Raw genomic sequence first — 21,042 nt, forward strand, 5'->3', positions numbered from 1 at the left:
GACTTCAATCAACGCATTTTGATGGGAACCCTTTTAATACAGGTTTTACAGTATCCCATTCCAATTTTTGAAAACATCTTTCATTTCCCTATTAGGTTCGAGTATAACATTGCCGATCTTAGACGGAACTTTATCATTTCCGGGCAATCATCATTAGATCCTTGTTCTGAATTGTTTTTAGAGATTGAAATCAATATTTCAAACTTATCAATGTTATCAATCATTAAAAATTGCACAACTGTTTCGTATTCAGTTTTCATTTTTCTCGACATAGCTTTGATTTGATGTTTCCATTTAAATTGAAATTCTAGATTGAATATCTTTGAAAAGAATACAGATAGAAGGTAAAACATATATAACTCATTATAAAAAAAGTTTTATTACAAAAAATAAATAATGAATGAAATGTGATAATATTTTGAAGATATACTATACTTTGTCCAATTTGATGATCAAGAGAATCTGAAATTTACCTGAAACAAACTTACCACCAAACCTACCCAAAGCAATAGCAGAATAAATTCAGAATACAATGCGAACCAATTCAAGCCAGCCAGCCACAAAAAAACGCAACTCACTTTCTTTCACTCACCTGTAGTCGTTGGTTTTCCCGTAGTCGTAGTAGTTGTTGTTGGAGGTTTAGTTGTTGTGATTGGGGCAAAAGTTGGAGGAATTTTAGGATCATAGCTACATGCAAAATACATCTTCTCCGTACCATCAAATGTGGTCCATTGTCCATTTGAAATCTTCTCACCAGCCTGAGTCTTGCCTTGTTGGCTATCGAAATTGCTCCATCCATCCAACAAGACTCCGTTATCCCAAGTCCATTGATTCCAGTTATGAAGTCTACTCAATCCAATCCAAAATGCTCCATCACCGGTTTCAAATGCGTTTCGGGCATAAGCTGAATAGAAATTATACATTCGAGTAATTCAAAATTAAATTAACTAACAAGCCAAAAAATTAGCTGTAAACTGATTTTTCACAATCGCCAAATAAGATGGTGTTACTGGATTCTTGTAATGGCACCAGTCTCTTGCATCGTCGTACGTCATGTTCAGCTTAACATAATGAAAGCATATTCCCTGGAGTTCCTTTTCATTTGGGTCCAAGCATGTTCCAGAAACACCAAATACCAATGTAACGCATAGAAATATCATCTTTCGGAGCATTCTGAACTGTTTTGGTCAGTTTTTGAAATAAAAAAGTGGAAAAAAAATGTTTTAAATGGTGAGAAAGTATTTTCGCACCTCTAATATGTGATAAGAAAAATGATGATCAGACGAAATCAAAAAAAGGGTGTGAAAAATGATGACTCTGAAATAATGGTTTCAGACCAAACTATCACTCTGGATGATGTGATGAAAGTAAGAGCCTTTATGGGTCGGTAATTTTATCAAGTGATAATATCTTATTATGAACATTTTATTCAACAGTTCGAACGTCATCTCTACAAAGTACAAAACTGTACAATATTTTAATGAGAGTTCAGTGTTCTGAAACTCCGAATGGTATTGGAGTTCCGGTTTCTTTTGGAGGTGGGTGCTTTTGATGTGGACTGAAGCGGTGTTGGTCAACTAGAATGATATCACTTTAAGGCTCAACATGAAGGTTTTTCAGTGTAAGACCTCTTGTGGTTCTGCAGTTGGTGATGGTGGTGGAGTTCCAGTTCCTTTCAGTGCTGGAGGTAGTGGAAAGATGCATTGTAAATTTTTCAGTGAACAAACATCCGGAGGCTTAGGTTGGAATATTGTTCCTTCAGGTGTTGGTCAGAGATAACAGGGATGGAAAAATTTAAACTCGGATGTCGAAAGTCGGAAGGTCGTAGTAAAAATGGCGTATGCTTTATTCTATGCTTTAGTTCTGAAAAAAACAGATGATGTATACTATGCCTTGGTCTTAAACCGTTTTTTAGAGATTGAAAACTACTTTAAACTTAACACTCTATGAGAACAAGCTCAGACAGTGTTCTCCATTATTAAACATTTCGCTAATATTTCATGTTTAGTTTCTATTTTTTTCGACATAATTTCGATTTTATGTTTGCATGGTTTTTTTTATTCAAATTGAGATTATATATTCATTATATTTAAAAACATACAGATAGAAAGTAAAACTTTATTAGAAATCATTAAAAATATTTTATTACAAAAGAAGAAATTCATGAAATGGAATTTCAAAATTAGACTTTGTCCGATGGTCCAGAGAATAAGAAGTTTTCCTGAAACTAACACACCAACGAACCTACCAAAAGATCCTTCTCAGCAATAGCAGAATAAATTCAGAATACAATGCGAACCAATTTTAGCCAGCCAGCAACAACAAAAAACGCAACTCACTTTCTTTCACTCACCTGTAGTCGTTGGTCCTCGTGTAGTCGTAGTTGTAGTAGTTGTGGTAGTCGATTTAGATGATGTTGGTGGAGCGAAAACTGGAGGATCAGTTGGATCATAACTGCACACAAAGTAGTTTGTAGAGTTATCAGGAACAGTAGTCCATTTTGCATTTGACACTTTTTCAACCACATAGTTCTGCTTGATTTGGTCATCGAAATTACTCCAACTCTGTCCCAATTGGTATCCGTTATCCCATGTCCATGGCATCCAATTTCTTTCTCTACTCAAACCAATCCAGAATACTGCATCATTGCTCCCAAACGCAGTTCGTGCGTAAGCTGAACTTTTGGTTCGGTCGAAAATTTATTAAATCATTTACTCACTAGCTACAAAATTAGCGACAAATTGGCTATGCATATAAGCCAAATAAGATGGAGTAATAGGGTTCTTGTAATGACACCAATCTCTAGCATCCTCGAATATCAACTTTTGATTCACAAACTTGTAACATTGTCCACTGATTTCCTTGTCATCTGCATCAAAACAGCCACGACAAGTGATACCAGCTACGAGAATGGATAGGACCAATAAATGCATGTTTTGGACCATCTGAATGAAACGAATTTTAAGGGTTAAACTTTTGAAATAGGAGGGCAAATGCACTCGTTGGTTAAAATCAAAGAGTACTCTTATCAGTCTGAAATGGTGAGAAAAGAAATGGGCGGGATTCAGGGAAAACGAATGATGTCGATAGAACGATTAACACTGAAAAAAAATGAAATATATCAAGTGATGAAATGGACAAAGTGTATGGAACTTTGGTCTGAAAATTTAAAGAGCGATAGAAACAAAAATTGGCATGAAATATATTTATTCGAGAAACAAATCTGTAAATACATATATTTCGATTTACAGACAATTCATTGTTAGGATTATTTGATTGATTGCTCTAACCTGAAACCACAAAAAAAATTATTTAATTTATTATTCTAACTCACCAAATTCTTCACGATTCAGACTTAGTGAATGCAAAGTTGACGTAGAGCCAGGTAGCCAATACAAAGCAAACGACAAGAAGAATGATCGGTTTGAAAGATGTCACTGATTCCTCGTAAACCACCAAATCATCTGATTCGTCCACTTCTTTACTGAGAAGTGGTACATCGACAAGAGAACTTTCAAGAGATTTATGAATTGGTACCAAGTTGGACATGATGAGAATAACAGAACAAGTGGAAGGGATTTGCTACGTTTCGATAGGAATGGAAACTTGAGATAAAGATCGGATTTAGCTGTGTCCGTCGGTTGAAAAAAGCATAAGGAGAATGAGAAGAACACTTGGAAAATCGATTGGTGAGGGAGACAGTGAAGATCAGGAATGATAAATTTAGCAGGAAAATTATTGATTAAACTTGATTAGTGTTACTGGTTTATCTGAGGATTTTTTGGTTTCGATGATAGGTCCTTACTTGGTGGAACTCGCACTTGTCGATCTCCTGGTGACCCTGCCCTGTCCGGCCTGGCACAGTAGCCGATTAAAAAAATATTGAGAGCAATTTACCGAATTCCACCTCAAAGAAAAGTTTGCAAGATATTTGGCTCTTTTCATAAAAACTTGGAAAATTTGCAAAAGGGCGCACAGTTTGAACTGATTCTATCTGCATACAGCGTAGTTAGTCAAGTAAGCCACTAATTTTTTTCCTACGCTCTGGCTGAAAGTAGAGGATCATTCTGAAAAATATTCAACTGATTGATGATCTCTTGTTTTGGTTTTGCAATAAGATACAGTTACTTCAAACGCGAATTACTTTTCCACAGCCCTAATAGTTTCGAGAAGTATTTAAGATTACCGATTTTGTCAATTTTATTTGATAGCAAAACTACTAACAAAAATATAAGTTGATTACTTTGAATTTCCTCAAATAGAAGCCCACCCGAACCATCAACTTTTATCTTTATTATCTCGATTCCTGTGGAAGATAACAAACTCTTTATATCTTTCACAGGAACCTAGATAATTGAACTCAAAATTCGGTGGGTTTCTATTAAAGAAAATACGGTAATTATGGAGAAATGTATATCACGAAAAATACATACCGAGCCCTTCCCATCACATCAGAATATGATCTTCTCAGAAATGCAGATCATATTTTGTACATTAGAAATCCCACACCCTTTCAGTTCAAAAATTGTGTTCGACGTGTTTTCCCTCTTCTCCTCCTTTTCCCCTTCTTCCCATCAATTCAAATTCGACAAAAGTGTACAAAACAACGACGTCCGACCGATTCATAAGATACAAATCGGCATTCTCTCCAGTTCCTGGTGTACGTTAGCTTCTTCTTCCTTCAGTTAAATCTATTTTGGCATTCCCTTTTCTTTTTATTCTATGCGAATTCAACTGCATCGTCATTTAAACTATGTATTATCACTGATGCTCGTATTCTTTTTTATGATTTACGTTTTTACAAGATCCGATTTGAATTTGGAAGATGTATGAGAAATAATTTCGATGTATGAAGGTTGATCCTATTTGGAAATCTTGTTGTTAACTTGTAAATAAAGTTTTGTATTTGTTTTCTCAATAAAAACTTCGAATTTTTGTTTTTTTTTTGTCCATGATCCAAAAACAATATTCAGGAATAGAACAGAACAGTGAAAATAAAGCAATAATTAGTCCAGCATCAGGAAAGGACTATTTTTCTGGAAGAAATAGAGTCAAAGCTGGAAAAATCTCTCTAATCACTTTTTTATATATTTTCAGAAAAACTAGAAAGTTGCGTCAAAGTTGACCATGAAGGGCAGTGTATTACGGATTTTACAATATACAAGCGGTTTCAAAACCATTTTATATTGGCCGTTCTGTGCAAACAAATACATGACCACTGGTGAAAAAATATGGGTTTACTTCAATTTTATCAGAGTTTTATCGTTGATTTTTGAATGTTCCAGGTCGACGCAACATTTTTCAGAAGTTATTCCTTTACAGTTTTCGAATGTTCTTTTCCAATTATCAATCAAACCGTTATGAAGAACCATTTTTAATCAACAAAAATTCGGAAGACAAACATTTTGAAAATGTATGGAACGGCGTTAGAATAAAACCACGAAACCTACAGGTATTAAAAAGTTAATTTTTGATGCGCACCAGAATCTAAGGTTACATCGAGTTGTATAGTACATTGGATCCGAAGATCCATGGAATTCTGGGAAGTATCGCGTTTTAGCCTTAATAGGGAATGGTGCAAACGGGTTATGAAGTTATGGCGCATGACCTACATCCCTGGAAAGTTAATAAAAAGTTATTTGTGAATATGCAATCTGAATATGCTAAGCGGTATACAGCTCCGAAAAAATTAGGTCTTGAGCCATTCACTAGATATTTCCTCAATTTCATAAAAAATTTTAGATAGCGTAAACAGTAAATGAATAAATCCAAAATTTGTATTAAAATTGAGGAAAACAGTAGTAAATCCAGATCTTGAAAACTAATTTTCTCCGAGCTGTCCACCGCTTAGCAGATTTTGATTGTATATTTGTAAATAACTTTTTCTTAGCTTTCCAATGTTACCATGTACCATTACTCCATGACCAATTTGCACCATTCTTTAGTAAGCCTAAAATTTTTAGAAAAAAGCGATAGAGTCTGTTAAAAAATATTAGCTTTTTGCTTCGTCCTCCAACATGTACTGCAACGTTTCATCTATCATTGGAACTAATCTATCCTACAAACTAGATGTAACCTTGAATACTGGGCCGATGGCGTTCCTCATTCGCTCAAAACGTTCTGCTTTCAGATGCAGAAAATAAAATTATATTGGAAACTATTTGTGATACCTATATTTTTACTTGTTGCTTTTGGAATTGCTTATGTGAGCTACTTCAGGCACACGGAAACACCCCATATGCACGACTTTGGTATGTGTTTCATTTTATCTGATTTTTCTTAAATTTTCATTAAGATCCTGGTATCAGTGACAAACGAAAAGTCGCCATTTATGAGAACATGATAGATGCTTTGAGAGATGAAAACTATGGTTCTTCTGTTGATTATCAAAAAAGAGCAGAAACCAATCATATTCAGTGTGGGAGAGTATTGAGTGGAGATACAGTAAGTTTACGAGGTAATTAATGCAACGTCCATAAAACTTTTAGGAATACATCAACACTCTCGTGGGAGAAAACCGTATACCACTCATCGAGAATCGCCGTTTGAACATGTCTTGTCCGGCAATTCAAGATCGAATTCATTCCGAAACCCGAGATTTTAAATTATTGGATTCTGGCATTGCATTTGCGAGAGTGGTTTACACCGATTACGAATTCATTGAAAAACAGTTGGAGATGTCGTGGCATCCACAGAACGTCTTCTGTTTCACTGTTGATAAGAAGTCACCGGACGAATTTATTTCGAGAATGCAGAAGTTGGACGAATGTATGGAAAACGTTGTAGTGCTTCCTGGTATATGTGGAATGTTGTCCGAAATTCCAAACTTTATAATTTCCAGTTCTCGAGAACTACGATAGTTCTGGTCACAATATGAACATTGGACACAAACGATGTATGGAGGCGTTGTTACCCAAAACTGACTGGTCTTATATTCTACTTCTTCAAAACCCGATGTCATTATAAAATCTGTTTATGAGATCTCGAAAATCTATAGTCTCTTGGGAGGTGTTAATGATGTGCATTTTGGAAAAGAAATTGATGGAAGAAGAGTACCAGGATTGAAGTGGGATCCTAGAAGTATGAATCTATTCATAAATGGTAAGATTTGAAGGAAACAAAAGTATCTGATTTTTCGTAAAACAGAATCCGGAATCAACGAAAAAGTATTGAATGAGCCTATGAGGGTATACAGTGGTGCTGTGCAAGTATCCCTGACAAGAGCAGCTGTGAAGTGGTTGATTGAAGACGTGGATGTAAGCATTGCAATTAAGCAATTCAATCAGACTGTGAGTGATTTTATATCTTTCCCAAAAACAATGAAGCATTTATAGAAGTATGCAGGAGATGAGCAACTGATTCCAAGTCTCTATCTGAATTATGAATACGGAATGCCCGGTCATTTCACAGATCATTGTCCTGACTATGATGGCCCAAAGCAAATCACTCGGTTCGATAACCGATATTCATCAAAATATTCTCAAAGTAGAACTTCTCAGATTTGTTCAATGGGCCCGCGGAAATATCAACAACTGCCCTACAAAAACAGTTCGACATGGAGTTTGCCTAATTGGGATTGAACAGTTCCGAGCTTTATCTAGAATGCCTTTCATCACAGTTAACAAAGTAAATCATCATCGTTTAATTTAATTGATATTGAATCAACTTCAGATGGTTCCCTCATTCGACTATTCAATTATCGAGTGTACATCAGAACTCCTCTATAATCGAACATTCTTAGGTCAGATGGACCATGAATTGGATGAAAGTTTCTATAAAGAATTGTTACATGTGAGTCGGAGTGATTATATGAAGAATATGAATAGTATTTCAGGTCAAATACCATAAGCATCACGAAGATCCTGAGTACAAATTGGATTGTAGCTCAAATCAAAAACCGTGGAAGTACGAATACTATCTGTGATCTCATATTTATTTTTTTTTTCGGGTCGCTAGTAAAGTTGATTCCGTCATTGAATGAAATTGTTTCCTATCCTTCCTGTTCTTCAAAATTTCAAAACCGGTTTTTACTCTTTAATTTTAATGCATGACTCACCGCCAGTCAAGAAGATACATGTATGCTCTTGTCTTGCCTGCGTCTTTCACTCTTTCACTCTCTCGAATGGATACACCCGTTTCCTATGGCATGTTGGTCATCTTGTCGTGACTGTGTGGTCCTCAGAAATACCAATACTCGCCTATTTTATTGATTTTGACTCTCAAACGGATTTCAAATCGCATTCTTCCTTACGGAAAACCTGATTCGGATGCCTGAAACTCAAAGAAATGCTTGGAAACTATTTGCCCTTGCAGTATGTTGTATTTCATTTTTATCCATAATTCATCCTGTATTCATTATGTATGTTAGTATAGACAATTTTGGTAGGGATGTTCCAGAACTATGATTTCCTTTTTTTTTTGTTTTTCAGATCCAAGTATAGATGACAAACGAAGGATTTTTATTTATGAATACATGATAGGTGCATTAAGGAAAAATAGTTTGCCTTCTGAAGGTTATCAAAAACGGCCAGAAACTCAGCATATCGATTGTGGAAGAGTATTGGGAGGAGATAAAGTAAGTAACGTAAAACCTGTAATAACCCTAACTTTCAACTTCGACCCGATTTTTATAGGTTCCTGTAGAAGATATTAAAAAGTTGTCAACTGACAAAATGTTTATCACAATATCGCAAACATTTTATCATCTGACACATTTTCAATATCTTGCATACGAGCCAAGAAAAATTAACTCAAACTTGACAGCGTGGGGGCCATTCTATTACAGGGTTTACAGTTTTGTGTTTTTATGTTTTTTCTCAAAATATACATTTTTTCTTTCTCAAAATATTTAATGTCGTCAAAAATTATTTCAGAGTTACACTGAAAAACTGATTGGAGAAAACCGTATCCCACTGATTCAAAACGGTCTATTGAATATGTCTTGTCCGGATATTCAAAATCGAATTCATCCTAACAACCGAAACTTCATCCCTCTGAAATCTGGAGGCATTGCATTCGCGAGAATAGTTTACACAGACTACGAATTTATTGAAAAACAGTTGGAAATGTTGTGGCATCCACAAAACGTCTTCTGTTTCACTGTTGATAAGAAGTCGCCAATCGAATTTATTTCGAGAATGAAAAAGTTGGAAGAATGCCTTGAAAACGTAATAGTTCTTCCAGGTAAATCATCGTTCCCAATCTGGATTTTACTTTTTGAACTTTTCAGCTACTGAAAGTTACGACAGCTCTGGCCACAATATGAACATTGGTCAGAAACGATGCATGGAAGCCCTTTTACCGAAGACTGGCTGGAAATATATTCTATTTCTCCAGAATTTCGACGTTATCGTGAAATCCGTTTACGAGTTGGAAAGGATTTACGAACTTCTCGGAGGTGTGAATGATATACATTATTGCAAGGAGGTCGAAGGGAGAAGGATTCCTGGATTGAGCTGGGATCCGAAAAGTATGCATCTATTCAGAAACGGTGAGACTATTCGATTTTTCGAAACAAATCTTTAGAAGAATTCAGAATCTGGGATCAGTGAAAAAGTGTTGCATTCTCCAATGAGAGTATTTAGTGGATCGGAACAAGCATCCTTATCAAGAGCAGCAGTGAAGTGGTTGATTGAAGACGTGGATATGAATATTGTCATTGAACAATTTAATAGAACTGTAAGGGTTGTTTTATCTTTGCCTCCGAAAGCAATGTTTATAGGCGTATGGATGCGACGAACAATTATTTCCCAGCTTACAATTGAACTACGAGTATGGAATGCCTGGTCACTTCACTGATCAATGCCCTAATTATGATGGCCCAAAGCAAATTACTCGGTTTGTTGTTTAAGTTTTGAAAGAGGTCATAGTATATTTTTTTTAGCATGACTCAATGGGCAAACGGAGACGTCAATAATTGTCCTTCAAAAATAGTTCGCCATGGAATATGTCTTATTGGAATTGAGCAGCTTGAAGAGTTATCAAAAATACCTCACATAATGGTTAACAAGGTCTTTAGTCTTTTTTAAATATTGCCAGTTAACAAAGTGAAAATTTTCAGATGATTCCGTCCTTTGACTACTCAGTCATTGAATGTACCGCCGAACTTTTATACAATCGAACTTTTTTGGGACAGAAAGATCACCAGTTAGATGAGAAATTCTACGAAGAGTTGTTGCATGTGACATACTATAAACATCATAATGATCCAGGATACCAACTTAACTGTACAACACCGAATACGCTGGAAAACTATCTCAGGATACGAAATATCTCTTTAGGACCACTTGTTCGTTCAGATTAATAAATTAATAAACATTTCGGGTATGAAAAAGTTTTACTTTTCAAAAGAAGAGCCGACAAAATTGTGTCAAATTAATATCCGCTTGATGCAACTGCACTTTGAGATTCTCCTGCATTGTCCACTGTAACAGCTGGAGCTTCGGAAACATCAACTACTACTTGAGCTCCACCACCAACTGGCGCAGATGCTTCATCTCCGTAACTGTTCTGTGTCGCTCGTTTCTTACGGTAACCAGAACTTTCCACTCCAACCTGAGCACCAGCTCCTTCTGGTGCAACGGTGTCAGCGGATTCCTAAAAATATTCAAGGATTGGATGTTTAATAAAACATTGGAATGTTTTTTAAATACCTCAGCCATCGGAGCAACACTTGCACCTCCTCCAGCTGGTGTCACAGCTTCATCCTCATAGGTTCCACGTCGTTTTCTAATCAATCCTGCAGTCACCAAACCAATGAGAATAGAAGATACAAGGAAGAATTTCAGAGACATTTTCAATACGAATTGCTTGAATTGTTTCAATACCATCATTGTTTTTATACCCCCTAACCTCAATTGTTTGTTTACGAATTCAATTTTCCCATTTTCCCTTTTCCTGTTCTGAAGTAGAAGTTCTTAGCAAAACAAGCAACCAATTAGTAGAATATAAGTATTGAGAAAGTTGATGTTTTGATGTTGGTCATCTCGAAACACATTCCTACTGCGAAAATTAGGTCATTCAGAACATTTAATGTTTGTTGGAACATGAACTTTTGACGCAAACCGAAGTAATGGGCCACCAGAACGTGGTCAGCTATTATTTTCGAATCGCCAGACCCTCAAAATGCGGTTCTGCAACACACAATTTGTATCAATCGAGAGATCGGACGTGGCAATTGTGTCAAAAGATGGACATCGTTTCGAAGTGAAACTTGCTGAATCTGAGATTGCAAGAGAATTGAATTGTCTCGGAGCAGTCAGTCCACGAGCACTACAGAAAAATATTTTGGTACCTTTCTCGACTAATACGGTAGCTTCAGAAACATCTCGATGAGGAACATGTTCTACTCATTTTCTAGGTTGAATACTTACTCGGATTGAACAATGTTTCTGATTGTATCGAAGAAAAAAGTTGGTTTGGTCTTGAAAAGGCATTGGAAGAGATTGCTGGATTCGGAAGTCAACCGAATTATCCTAACATTCTAACAATCAAAAACGCAATATGTGATCATATGCTGTCTACATTATCAGATCGCAACTGTTTTCTTCTTCACAAAAAATTACGTCAATTTGATTGCCACATTCATGCGAACAAAACTGTTGAGTACATTCTCTACAACTTGGTAGGATTCGACCTTTTTTAATTACAACAAAAAATTTTTTAAACTTTTTTAGGTCAGAATGGTAACTGTCGATAAGATTGTTGATGTAGAATTCTTCCGTTTACCAGTGGAAGAACTAGCTGAACTTTTGAACAACGATGAGATCAACATAGATAGAGAAGTGAAAATTGTGGAGGTTATTGGGAAATGGATAGCTGCGGACTTCGTAAATCGCGACAAGTTTCGTCCGATGCTGATGCATACTGTCCGATTGATGGCTTTGGATGAAGAGGTTCTGTCGCTGACATCTTTCAAACCCAATTTTAAGTTCTGCAGGCTGCAAAGCAACTATCTGAATATCGTCTCTCCATGCAACAACCTCGTAAAACTCGTGATATTCTGTTAGCCGTTGGAGGATGGCTCCATAGGCAAGCATGTGATAGAATCGATTGGTTTGACCCGGAAGCTAGAGAATGGAAAGTGTCTCAACAACGATTGCCGATGCCTCTTGCTTATCATGGAGCTGCAATTCTCGGTGACGAGCTCTACGTCTTCGGAGGATCAAACGGAACGCGTACTCGATGTGAAACCTGGAAGATGTCAACGAAGACGTGGCAGTGGGAGAAGTGTGATAATATGCTGGAACCGAGAAACTACATTACGAATAGTTCAGTGGTGTACGATGGAAAGATTTATGTATTCGGTGGACAGAACTGGAGAGAAATTACACGGGCTTCATTGAGAAGTAAAACTGGAGAGATGTATGATCCGAAAACCAACAAGTGGACTGCAACTGGAAACCTTCATGATATGCGTTCGGATTGTGCAGCCGCTGTATTTGATAATCAAATCTATGTTTCTGGAGGATTCAACGGTGACAATATTCTTGCATCCGTGGAAGTTTACAATCCAATCGCAACTTTTTCTCTCGATACATAGACCTACCTTATCCAATTACTGGTCACTGTCTAGTCACTCATCAAGAACGTTTATTCATCGTCGGAGGATTCAATGGAATGGAACGAATGAATAAGATTTGGATGTGGCATCGGAATGGAGAATGGCAGGAGCTTCCTGAGAGACTAGTTCTTGGAAGATCAACAAGTGCCGCTGTTTCTTACAAAGGATGGTTGTTCTCGATTGCGGGCTACACCGAAAGAGTCGAGGCTACCTGTGAAATGTAAAATATGTCCATAGGAAACCAATATTTTATGTAATCGTTTTCAGAATGCTTCCTACTCCAGATGCGGCTCGCTTCGGTTCGATTCCTCCGCTTCCAAAAGCTAAAAGTGCTCTGAAAGTTCTACAAGCATCAAATTGGAGAAGTCATTTAGAAAATAGAGGAATCGATGATGTGAACTATGCAATATCTGATTCGGATTCGGAATATGATGGTGCATCGAATTCTTTCATGTCTCCATCTTCTGCGAACATTTGAGAACTTCATGATGATTACAATTTCCTTTAAAAATAAATGTAAAGATGGTTCTGTGTTCTAAATGCAATGTTTCATTTTTCTAATAAAACAGAAGAATTTAGCGGGAACTACAGGGAAAATGACAACAAGGGCAATGTGTTAAGAGAGTCTTCGTCACACGAGGTCGATATGTTGGACGAGAATACGGTTTCACGGATACATGAGCCATATCAACTTGAGTTGGTTCGATATGGGGAATCTTGGTAATGAATGATGCCTTATCCTTCTTAGTGACCACACCGGAGAGTTCGAACGGCGATACCGTAATCTTTGGGGTCCTCTAATAGAAGGCCACCCAAACAGTCATCTTTGAACACATATATCTCGTTTCCTGTAATAGATATCAAAAAGTGGTCAACTGACAAAATGTTGATCACAATGCAAAAAATTGTTTGTCACTTGACAAGTTTTTTATATCTTCTACAGGGAGCAAGATATATGAGCTGAAAGTCGATGGTATGGGTGGCCTTCTATTGTTTACGTTAATCTAAAGTTTCTTGACGGACCTCTTCTTTTGGTGTTAGACCACTTCTGGGGGGTTTTTTAGTTACATCCAAATTTAAAGACTTTTTAATGTAATGAATGTAAGGAGATAATGGTCCCCATGGATTGATAGTGAATGGTTTGGCATGTTTGTAAAAAGTTGGCTGAAATTTTTCTATTGTAATTTTTTCACCAATTCCTGAATACCTGTTTTGTACCTGGGCGGTACGGACTTTTTTCGGAATGCTGGACTTTGACAAGAGATTCACCAACTGGTGGTGGTTTCGTTCCAAACGAATGGAATGGTCCACGGTGACGAGTGAATCGAACAATTTGTGGTGGTCCGGTAATGGAGGATTCCAGTACCGAAACCCCGAAAATTGCTAACAGAATGAACAGTTTCATGTTGTGAAGCACAGATTCCGTATGAGGGTTATTTATACTGATTTTTTATCTGTTGATAGGTATGTTTGTTGATCTTTCAGTTGGAAATTCTTCCGCTTGATTGAAAAATTGAAAACAAAATAAAATTGGGGCTCCGCAGGTATCTTGATTCTTGATTATCAATGTTTCAACATATAACCCGTTTGTTTTAAACAGGAACGGATGTTTCATTTTTGATTAGGTAAACATGATAACGACGGAAAAAAACAAAGTCAAAACACACAAAATAACGCAAAAAGGTTAGTATAAAAAGTGAGCTAGAACACCAAACGATCATCATCGCCGAGATGAACAGTCTTTTACTTCTTCTTGTTTTTGCAATCGCTGGAGCTGCTGGGCAGTATGGACAGCTTAACAAGAATCCACCAACTTTTGCACCCGGAGCATTCACCTACAAACTCCCGCCATTGAACCAGAGAACGTTTGCTCCGTGGGATTTGGCTGAAACCTCCAGAAGACCGCATCCTCCTCATCACCATTCTCATGGAACCCCTGCCCCACAGGTTTCAAACTCCCTTTTTTTTGTCATTCTACAATTTTTTCCAGGAGTCTTCCTCTTCAAAGCATCTTGAGCTCTTCCATATCACTGATTCTCCACAGGTAAATAATCCAATTGTTGGACTAAAAAATATAACGTTTTCCAGGCTCTTATCAAGAAGTTCCCACCAGTCAATACAAGAGGAACCTACCGACCGCCATCAGAGTTAATTGGACACTTCCCGACGTCTTCGGCCCCACACTTCACCAAGGTTTGTTTCTTGGTTTTTGAAAATTAAGAAGTTCAATACTTTCCAGAAATCTCAAAACGAGCTCTACGATCCTATCACATGGAAGCCAATTCGAATCACTTGGAAACCCGTCGACCTCGCTGCTTCGAAAAAGCCACGTTTTACCCATCCACCAAAGGAGGAATTGGGAAAACATCATACATTCGCACCAGGAGTATTCACTGATAAGTTCACTCTTCCTCCAATTGGCAAGAAGACGTTTGCGCTCAAAGAAGAAGTTCGTTTAATGTACATTTTTACATCCAAAGGTATTATTTTTCAGCTATCCCATCACGGAGAAGTCACCAAGGTTACTGTTGCTCCGACTGCAGATGGGCTCACCAAGAAGGATAAAGGATCTTTCATCACTGAAAACCCGAACTTCACTCATCAGCCCTAATCATTTTTTTTTCTTCTGGAATCTTGAATCCGAACAATCCTCATTATATAAAAAGTTGATTTTCTGTTGAATCAGTAAATTTATTATATATGTCAGAGATGGTTGGAATTCTTGATAAGAACATGCTGATTTCAGTGCTAACCAGAGATGTCCGGAATGCATTTTTTGAGAAACGGAATCCGGAACAAAATAATTTCCTCGGAATCCGGAATCCGGACAAATGAAAATTTTCTGGAATCCGGAATACGGAATCTGGAATGAAAAAAAACCCGGAACCCGGAATGTTAAGTTCTCCAAATGGAAAGAAAATATTTTTAACCAGTAAGCTGGTGCGCCTTCGGCGCGATTCAATCTATTTTTTTCAAATGTTAGTCGCTTCGTTTCTCACTTTTTCTAAATAAAAGGGTCACGTAAATATATATGTATTTTTCAATTTTTTCAAAAGTCCACCGACGGACCCGAGGACGGACAGACGCCTCTAGCGTTTTATTAATAAGGAAGATTTCTATTGTTGCATTTTTAAACGCGGGAGTTCAAAGAAGCCAGAGAATTCTTGAAAATTAACAAATATGCTGAAAATCCAGAATAAAAGTTTTTCTCGAAATCCGGAGTCCGGAAAAATGAAAAGCACGTAATCCGGAATCCGGACATCTCTGATGCTAACAATTTTTCGTCATGAGCTCTGAAAATGATTTACTTTCGTTATTTCGGAGTTTTTTTTTTGAAATTGATGAGTTTTTAAAAAATGCCAGGCCCTTACAAATGTCCACCTGGAATGAAAGATTTTCTGATGAATCAGTAAATTTATTTTATCTGTTAAAAAAAGGCTATTCTGAAGCAAAATGTGAAAGTTGGGATCACAAGTTTAACAGGAATTGATGAAAAAAAAGATGAAACAATAGGAAGGGAAACGTCAACAAGTGTTTTGAGGATCTGTGTGAATGGATGGGATCTATCGGGACGAAAACTCAAATGAGAAGGAATTAATTTAATGCAAATATCCACTGGTCTCTGTGAGCATTTTCTCTGATCGCTTGGTATCGAAAAACAGACGGTATGCTTGGCTGATATGATCAGTTGTGACACGTTCGCACTTGTTTCGGATACGAATCACTTCGGCGGCTGCGATAAGATGAATACAGTAACGAAGAGATGTTGCTGATTGGAGTCTCACAAGAAGATCGAGTGCTGTTGGTTCCAAGCTGAAAAATAATTTCAATTAGAACGTGTTTCATATGAAAATGTAATGTCTCACCTGACACCTTCTTCGTCACAACGGAGAGAAAGAATCTTGGCAGTGTCATCGACAGTGTATGGAGTAGCGTGGATGATAAGCATACGATCGAGGAAGTCAGATGGAATACCGTGCGCTGATTCGACGTCGGTTCCACGCACTTTCTCGATCAATCTGTTAGTGGCCATGATAATCAGGGGACTGAGCTCTCCTTCAATGGCTCTGTTGAGGAATGAGAAGCATTCAATATCCAACATATGGGCTTCATCAATAAACAGAACGCCTGGAACGAACTTTGCCTTTCCTTCTTCTCTCCATTCCAAAACCTTCTTGTTGATCTGATCTCTAACTTCTGCCTTGATCTCTCCGGTATCTCCAGAGAAGAGTGCCACGTATCCCTGTGTTCGAGAGTTGATGACATCGATATCGTGAAGGCAGACGGTGTGGACTGTCTCACGTCGCTTCTGAATTTCTCCATCTGGGCACTGAACGAGTTTCACTTTTGGACCCATTGCATCGTAGTCGTGAGAACGATTGAAGGAACGACCAAGACGAGTGACACGGCCTGCAATTATAAAAGATAGTTCAAATTTTCTAATTTCAAGCAACTAACCAGACGCCTTATCGACCTGAATCACGTCTCCTGGCATAATTCTCTCTTTGAGACATGCATCCACCATTTTCGATCCCAAATCATAAATCGTCTCCATGTCAGTGGTACGCATTGTGAGCTTTCCGACCTTCGGACCAACTCCATTCGCAGGTCTATCAACATCCAATGAAATGACTTCCCCTTCCAAAACTTCCGTTTCTTCTTTGATTTGGAGGCCAAGAGCCCGTCGGAAGGCTTGTGTAAGTGCTTCAGTTTTGTTGATTTCGGTTGAATAAATCTATAAATTGATTTTGAAATACTCTAGTGGAAACAGTTGGACGGTCTCACCTCAGAAGCAACGATGCTCACAAATGGAGTGTCGATTCCCAACTCCTTCGAAATGGCGATAGCAAGAGCTGTTTTTCCTGCTCCAGGTTCTCCGGTGACTAGCAATGCGCGTCCAGCAATTTTTCCTTCCTAAAGACGGAATTCTATAATTCAAAAAAATGATAAATACTCACCTGAATCATTTTGACAATGAGCCCAGCAGCTTGACGAGCAGCAACCTGTCCGACCATTCCTCCTGACACATATTCGGCCTCCAAACGATGATTTAAACCGAGACCCGTGATGTGTGAGTGGACAGAAGTACGTTCAACCTAAAACTGGGTTGTTTTTATTCTTTAAACTGAATCTTGTCCATAAAAATGTTTTTAAGCCCCTACAACTGAGAAAAACACAAAAGCCTTACTTTGACAATATCCTTCACATTGATACCGTCTAATGTTGCCATTTTTGTGCTGAAAATTGAAGAATTTGGGTTAATATTCAAAAAGAAGAGCGAAATTAAAGTCAAAATTCGAAAGTCGCGCGCAAGATGTGCGCCAAGTTCCGAGAAGAGCGTCAGTTAATCAGATGCACGAGAATCACGCCTTTCCTTCGTCTCTCAATTTCAAACACTGTCTAGCTCAAAAGTGAAAATATTTATTTTTCAGTTTCCTTTTCCTGTTCCAGAAAGAACTTTGTAATTGCATTGTAACATCCGTTTCTTTTAAAAAAATTAATATTTTATTCATCAACAAACTACAACTAATTGAGAAATGCAGGAAGACAGTGGCCATTTAATGCAACAATGGGATGGAAATGAAAATGCTGGGGAAGATCAACGGGGTTTATAGGGGCCGCGAATGCGAATGAATGAATGAGGTGACAAAAGGGGAAAAGATATCATTAAAAACTTCAACAAAAATCAACAAGTTTGTTCTTCGCCATTGAAATGAGTGTCACTGGCTAGTAGAGACGCTTTTCGAACCTGAAATTTTCCGTTTAGAAAAAGAAGTTTATGCAGTAAGAAATTGAGAAAATGGACAGGTTTTTCACAGGTAGAAGTGTGCTGATCGTATTAAGTGCATCACAAGAAAGATAACTATTCAGTGGAGATAATTGGATTACACTGGTTCGGTAATCAATCAGACCCGGTTTCATTCTTCTAAAGATTTTCTCCGGGGCACATCACCAACACTTCCACTTTTTGAAATACCTGTCATATTCATCATCATTGGCCCAACTCGCCACGTTGACTGTTCTATTCTGAATCTCGTTTTTTACCGTATACAGTTTTCAGATATCAGTAAATATCAATTTCTCTAACTGTCATTCAGACGCAACTGACTTAGTGATTGGCCTATTCTGGACGTCATTTTTTGAACAGTTTCTAAAATGCGTCAAACTCACGAATGCAACGAGTGAACACCTCCTTCCAACTGAGCATTTGTAGAGCGTCTCTCGAATTTGACGATTCCTCCGTCGACTTTCTCACGAAACTCGCGAAGTGAACGTACTCCAATGTCTTGCATTCCATGTTGAACACCTCGAACTAAATATGGAATGAACTTGTGACATGATCCGCGATCCTTCATAGTGGCAGACACTCCTTGAGCAACTTTAATCTGATCAGACTCACTGAAATATTTACATGAAGATATTTGTAAAACAAATAACAGCATACGCAGTAAAGTAGCGATCCTGGCTGGAAGCGTGAGCCTCCATCGCGTCCAAAGATCCCATTCCTCTGTACTTCTTCACTCTAACACCTCCAGGCCCCCAGAAGTACTCTCCTGGTGCTTCAGTGGTAGCAGCAAGAAGACCACCCATCATCACAGCTGATGCTCCCAGAGAGATAGCCTTGGTGATATAGCCAACATCACGAATTCCTCCGTCCGCAACGACTGGGATCCCACGCTGGTTAGCGTAGCGAGCCACGTCGTAGACAGCTGTTCCCTGAGCACGTCCCACAGCCATAACTGAAATTTCGAAGTTGTTTAAAAAACTTGAGGGACACATTTTCTTACCATCTTGAGTAATGCAAATCGATCCACTTCCCATTCCAATACGGAGACCATCGGCTCCCTGATCAATGAGAAGTTTCGCTTGTGCACGAGTGACAACATTTCCAGCGATTACTTGAACATGTGGATGCTTCTCCTTGATGTATCGAAGCATCGATATTTGATAGGTGGAGGATCCGTTTGAAGAGTCGATAATGAGAACATCAGCTCCAGCCTCAACGATACAATCAACTGTGTACTGGGATTCTCCACGTGTGTTCACTGCTGCTCCACAAAGCAATTGACCTTTGGAGTCATAGGAAGCCATTGGATAGTCACGAGCCTACAAATGGGATTGTCAGCTGTCTGAGTTCTAAGTAGATAACTCACCTTCAACAGATCGGATCTGCAAAGAAGAGCGCACAACTCTCCCTTATCGTTGACAATTGGCAATTTTCCAAGTCTATGCTCCTTCAACTTCTTCTGTGAAAGTTCCGGAGCATCGTTAATGTGTCCCAAATGGAGCTGATCAACTGCGACCATAATCTAAAATTGGGTTGATAGGAAAGAAGATAGAATGTCATTGGATATGACAGAAAGCCTATTGTATCATGGGAACCAAGTTTTTGTCTTTCAATCTGGACGGGAGATGGAATAGGACAAAACGGACTATAGGTTAGGCAAAAGAAAATGAAATTGAAAAACGACGTTAGATAGGTTATAGGGTAAGAAAGTCTTACCTTGGTGATGGGAGTAGTCGGTGTCACATCGTTCGTCTGAATTCACACAATTAGGGTGGAAAAAGCACACTGATTAATAATTTGTTTGTTTTTGGGCATAATTAGAGGTAAAATTGATGGGGAGAACTTTGTCAAAAAATTGCAGAAGAGAACCATGCATAGATGTGAGGGCAATCCACGATCGACAAAAAATTAGAACTTTTTATCAAATTGATGTAAAAACAATCCTGAAAATCAACTTACATCGGATATTGGGGTACCTTTCTGCCCAGCAACATCCATAGTGATAAAGTCGAAATCGCGAGAAGTGACCATTCCTAAAAAATCAATTTGAAAATTATGTTTACTAGTCAGAAATCACCAATGAGCTTGCTTCCCACACGTCCATCTTCAGTGACCGGTGCTCCAGTGTAACCGTACTTTTTCTTGATTTGAATCATGTCAAATGCAGTGGAGTCACGACTGAGACAATGTGGTTGCATGACGTATCCTTGCTTGAAACGTTTCACTTTCAAAACTTCAGCGGCTTGATCTTCTGGCTTTGGAAAGTTTCCATGGATGATTCCAATACCTCCGTAGAGCTGAAAAAGGTCCTATTTGGAACGAGGACTGTAACCGATCATATAAACTAACAGCCATCACAATGGCCATTCCACTTTCAGTCACGGTGTCCATTGGGGAAGAAACGAGAGGAGCCTTGATCTTCAAATCCTTTGTGATGTTAGTTTCCAAGCAAACATCATGGACTCCAAAGTTGATGAACCCGGGAAGAATGTTGAAATCACTGAAAGAATTCAAAGTAAACCATTAAAAGTTCTCAAGTCAACCATACTTATATGTCAAACCAGCTTTATGAGCCATCATCTCGTGAACAGTCTCTCCATCGGTTAGAGAGTTGTCGAGTTCCAAGCTATTGAATTCTTCTGGTCGAACCATTTTGATCTGTAAATCCGATAGGACTGGTATAGTGACAAAA

General features: G+C 38.1%; 9 protein-coding genes across 9 annotated transcripts; 4 read left to right on the plus strand and 5 right to left on the minus strand.

Moving 5' to 3' along the window:
• Window positions 1-429: 429 nt before the first annotated feature.
• CBG05726 lies at window positions 430-3,549 on the minus strand (the record flags this gene model as incomplete). The annotated part of the gene is made up of 7 exons (XM_002633000.1): window positions 430-473; window positions 593-904; window positions 953-1,173; window positions 1,728-1,863; window positions 2,354-2,674; window positions 2,720-3,033; window positions 3,347-3,549. The coding sequence occupies 7 exons, from the start codon at window positions 3,547-3,549 to the stop codon at window positions 430-432; spliced, it is 1,551 nt and encodes a 516-aa protein (XP_002633046.1).
• Window positions 3,550-6,130: 2,581 nt separating this feature from the next.
• On the plus strand, window positions 6,131-7,924 carry CBG05725 (the record flags this gene model as incomplete). The annotated part of the gene is made up of 10 exons (XM_002632999.2): window positions 6,131-6,251; window positions 6,296-6,444; window positions 6,489-6,795; window positions 6,842-6,956; window positions 6,998-7,101; window positions 7,147-7,289; window positions 7,335-7,450; window positions 7,500-7,626; window positions 7,672-7,791; window positions 7,835-7,924. The coding sequence occupies 10 exons, from the start codon at window positions 6,131-6,133 to the stop codon at window positions 7,922-7,924; spliced, it is 1,392 nt and encodes a 463-aa protein (XP_002633045.2).
• Window positions 7,925-8,267: 343 nt separating this feature from the next.
• Window positions 8,268-10,303, plus strand: CBG05724 (the record flags this gene model as incomplete). Its single annotated transcript, XM_002632998.1, has 8 exons — window positions 8,268-8,382; window positions 8,430-8,575; window positions 8,874-9,183; window positions 9,230-9,490; window positions 9,536-9,678; window positions 9,722-9,837; window positions 9,884-10,010; window positions 10,061-10,303. 8 exons carry the CDS (start codon window positions 8,268-8,270, stop codon window positions 10,301-10,303), a joined length of 1,461 nt encoding a protein of 486 aa, XP_002633044.1.
• A 71-nt stretch (window positions 10,304-10,374) lies between these two features.
• Window positions 10,375-10,793, minus strand: CBG05723 (the record flags this gene model as incomplete). Its single annotated transcript, XM_002632997.1, has 2 exons — window positions 10,375-10,596; window positions 10,653-10,793. 2 exons carry the CDS (start codon window positions 10,791-10,793, stop codon window positions 10,375-10,377), a joined length of 363 nt encoding a protein of 120 aa, XP_002633043.1.
• A 331-nt stretch (window positions 10,794-11,124) lies between these two features.
• Cbr-spe-26 lies at window positions 11,125-13,040 on the plus strand (the record flags this gene model as incomplete). Its single annotated transcript, XM_045235582.1, has 6 exons — window positions 11,125-11,313; window positions 11,360-11,623; window positions 11,676-11,894; window positions 11,939-12,476; window positions 12,542-12,782; window positions 12,830-13,040. 6 exons carry the CDS (start codon window positions 11,125-11,127, stop codon window positions 13,038-13,040), a joined length of 1,662 nt encoding a protein of 553 aa, XP_045093167.1.
• Window positions 13,041-13,561: 521 nt separating this feature from the next.
• CBG26364 lies at window positions 13,562-13,967 on the minus strand (the record flags this gene model as incomplete). Its single annotated transcript, XM_045235583.1, has 2 exons — window positions 13,562-13,761; window positions 13,796-13,967. The coding sequence occupies 2 exons, from the start codon at window positions 13,965-13,967 to the stop codon at window positions 13,562-13,564; spliced, it is 372 nt and encodes a 123-aa protein (XP_045098531.1).
• Window positions 13,968-14,293: 326 nt separating this feature from the next.
• CBG05720 lies at window positions 14,294-15,173 on the plus strand (the record flags this gene model as incomplete). The annotated part of the gene is made up of 5 exons (XM_002632995.1): window positions 14,294-14,509; window positions 14,553-14,606; window positions 14,651-14,755; window positions 14,802-15,011; window positions 15,057-15,173. The coding sequence occupies 5 exons, from the start codon at window positions 14,294-14,296 to the stop codon at window positions 15,171-15,173; spliced, it is 702 nt and encodes a 233-aa protein (XP_002633041.1).
• A 988-nt stretch (window positions 15,174-16,161) lies between these two features.
• Cbr-ruvb-2 lies at window positions 16,162-17,792 on the minus strand (the record flags this gene model as incomplete). The annotated part of the gene is made up of 6 exons (XM_002632994.2): window positions 16,162-16,375; window positions 16,429-16,972; window positions 17,021-17,297; window positions 17,348-17,476; window positions 17,521-17,658; window positions 17,751-17,792. The coding sequence occupies 6 exons, from the start codon at window positions 17,790-17,792 to the stop codon at window positions 16,162-16,164; spliced, it is 1,344 nt and encodes a 447-aa protein (XP_002633040.2).
• Window positions 17,793-18,289: 497 nt separating this feature from the next.
• CBG05718 lies at window positions 18,290-21,002 on the minus strand (the record flags this gene model as incomplete). Its single annotated transcript, XM_002632993.2, has 10 exons — window positions 18,290-18,311; window positions 18,734-18,961; window positions 19,008-19,302; window positions 19,351-19,669; window positions 19,717-19,872; window positions 20,067-20,102; window positions 20,310-20,383; window positions 20,428-20,647; window positions 20,700-20,850; window positions 20,899-21,002. 10 exons carry the CDS (start codon window positions 21,000-21,002, stop codon window positions 18,290-18,292), a joined length of 1,605 nt encoding a protein of 534 aa, XP_002633039.2.
• Between the last annotated feature and the right edge of the window lie 40 nt (window positions 21,003-21,042).

The sequence above is a fragment of the Caenorhabditis briggsae genome (genome assembly GCF_000004555.2).
Source record: "Caenorhabditis briggsae complete genome, chrIV, whole genome shotgun sequence".
Classification (NCBI taxonomy): Eukaryota; Metazoa; Nematoda; class Chromadorea; order Rhabditida; family Rhabditidae; genus Caenorhabditis; species Caenorhabditis briggsae.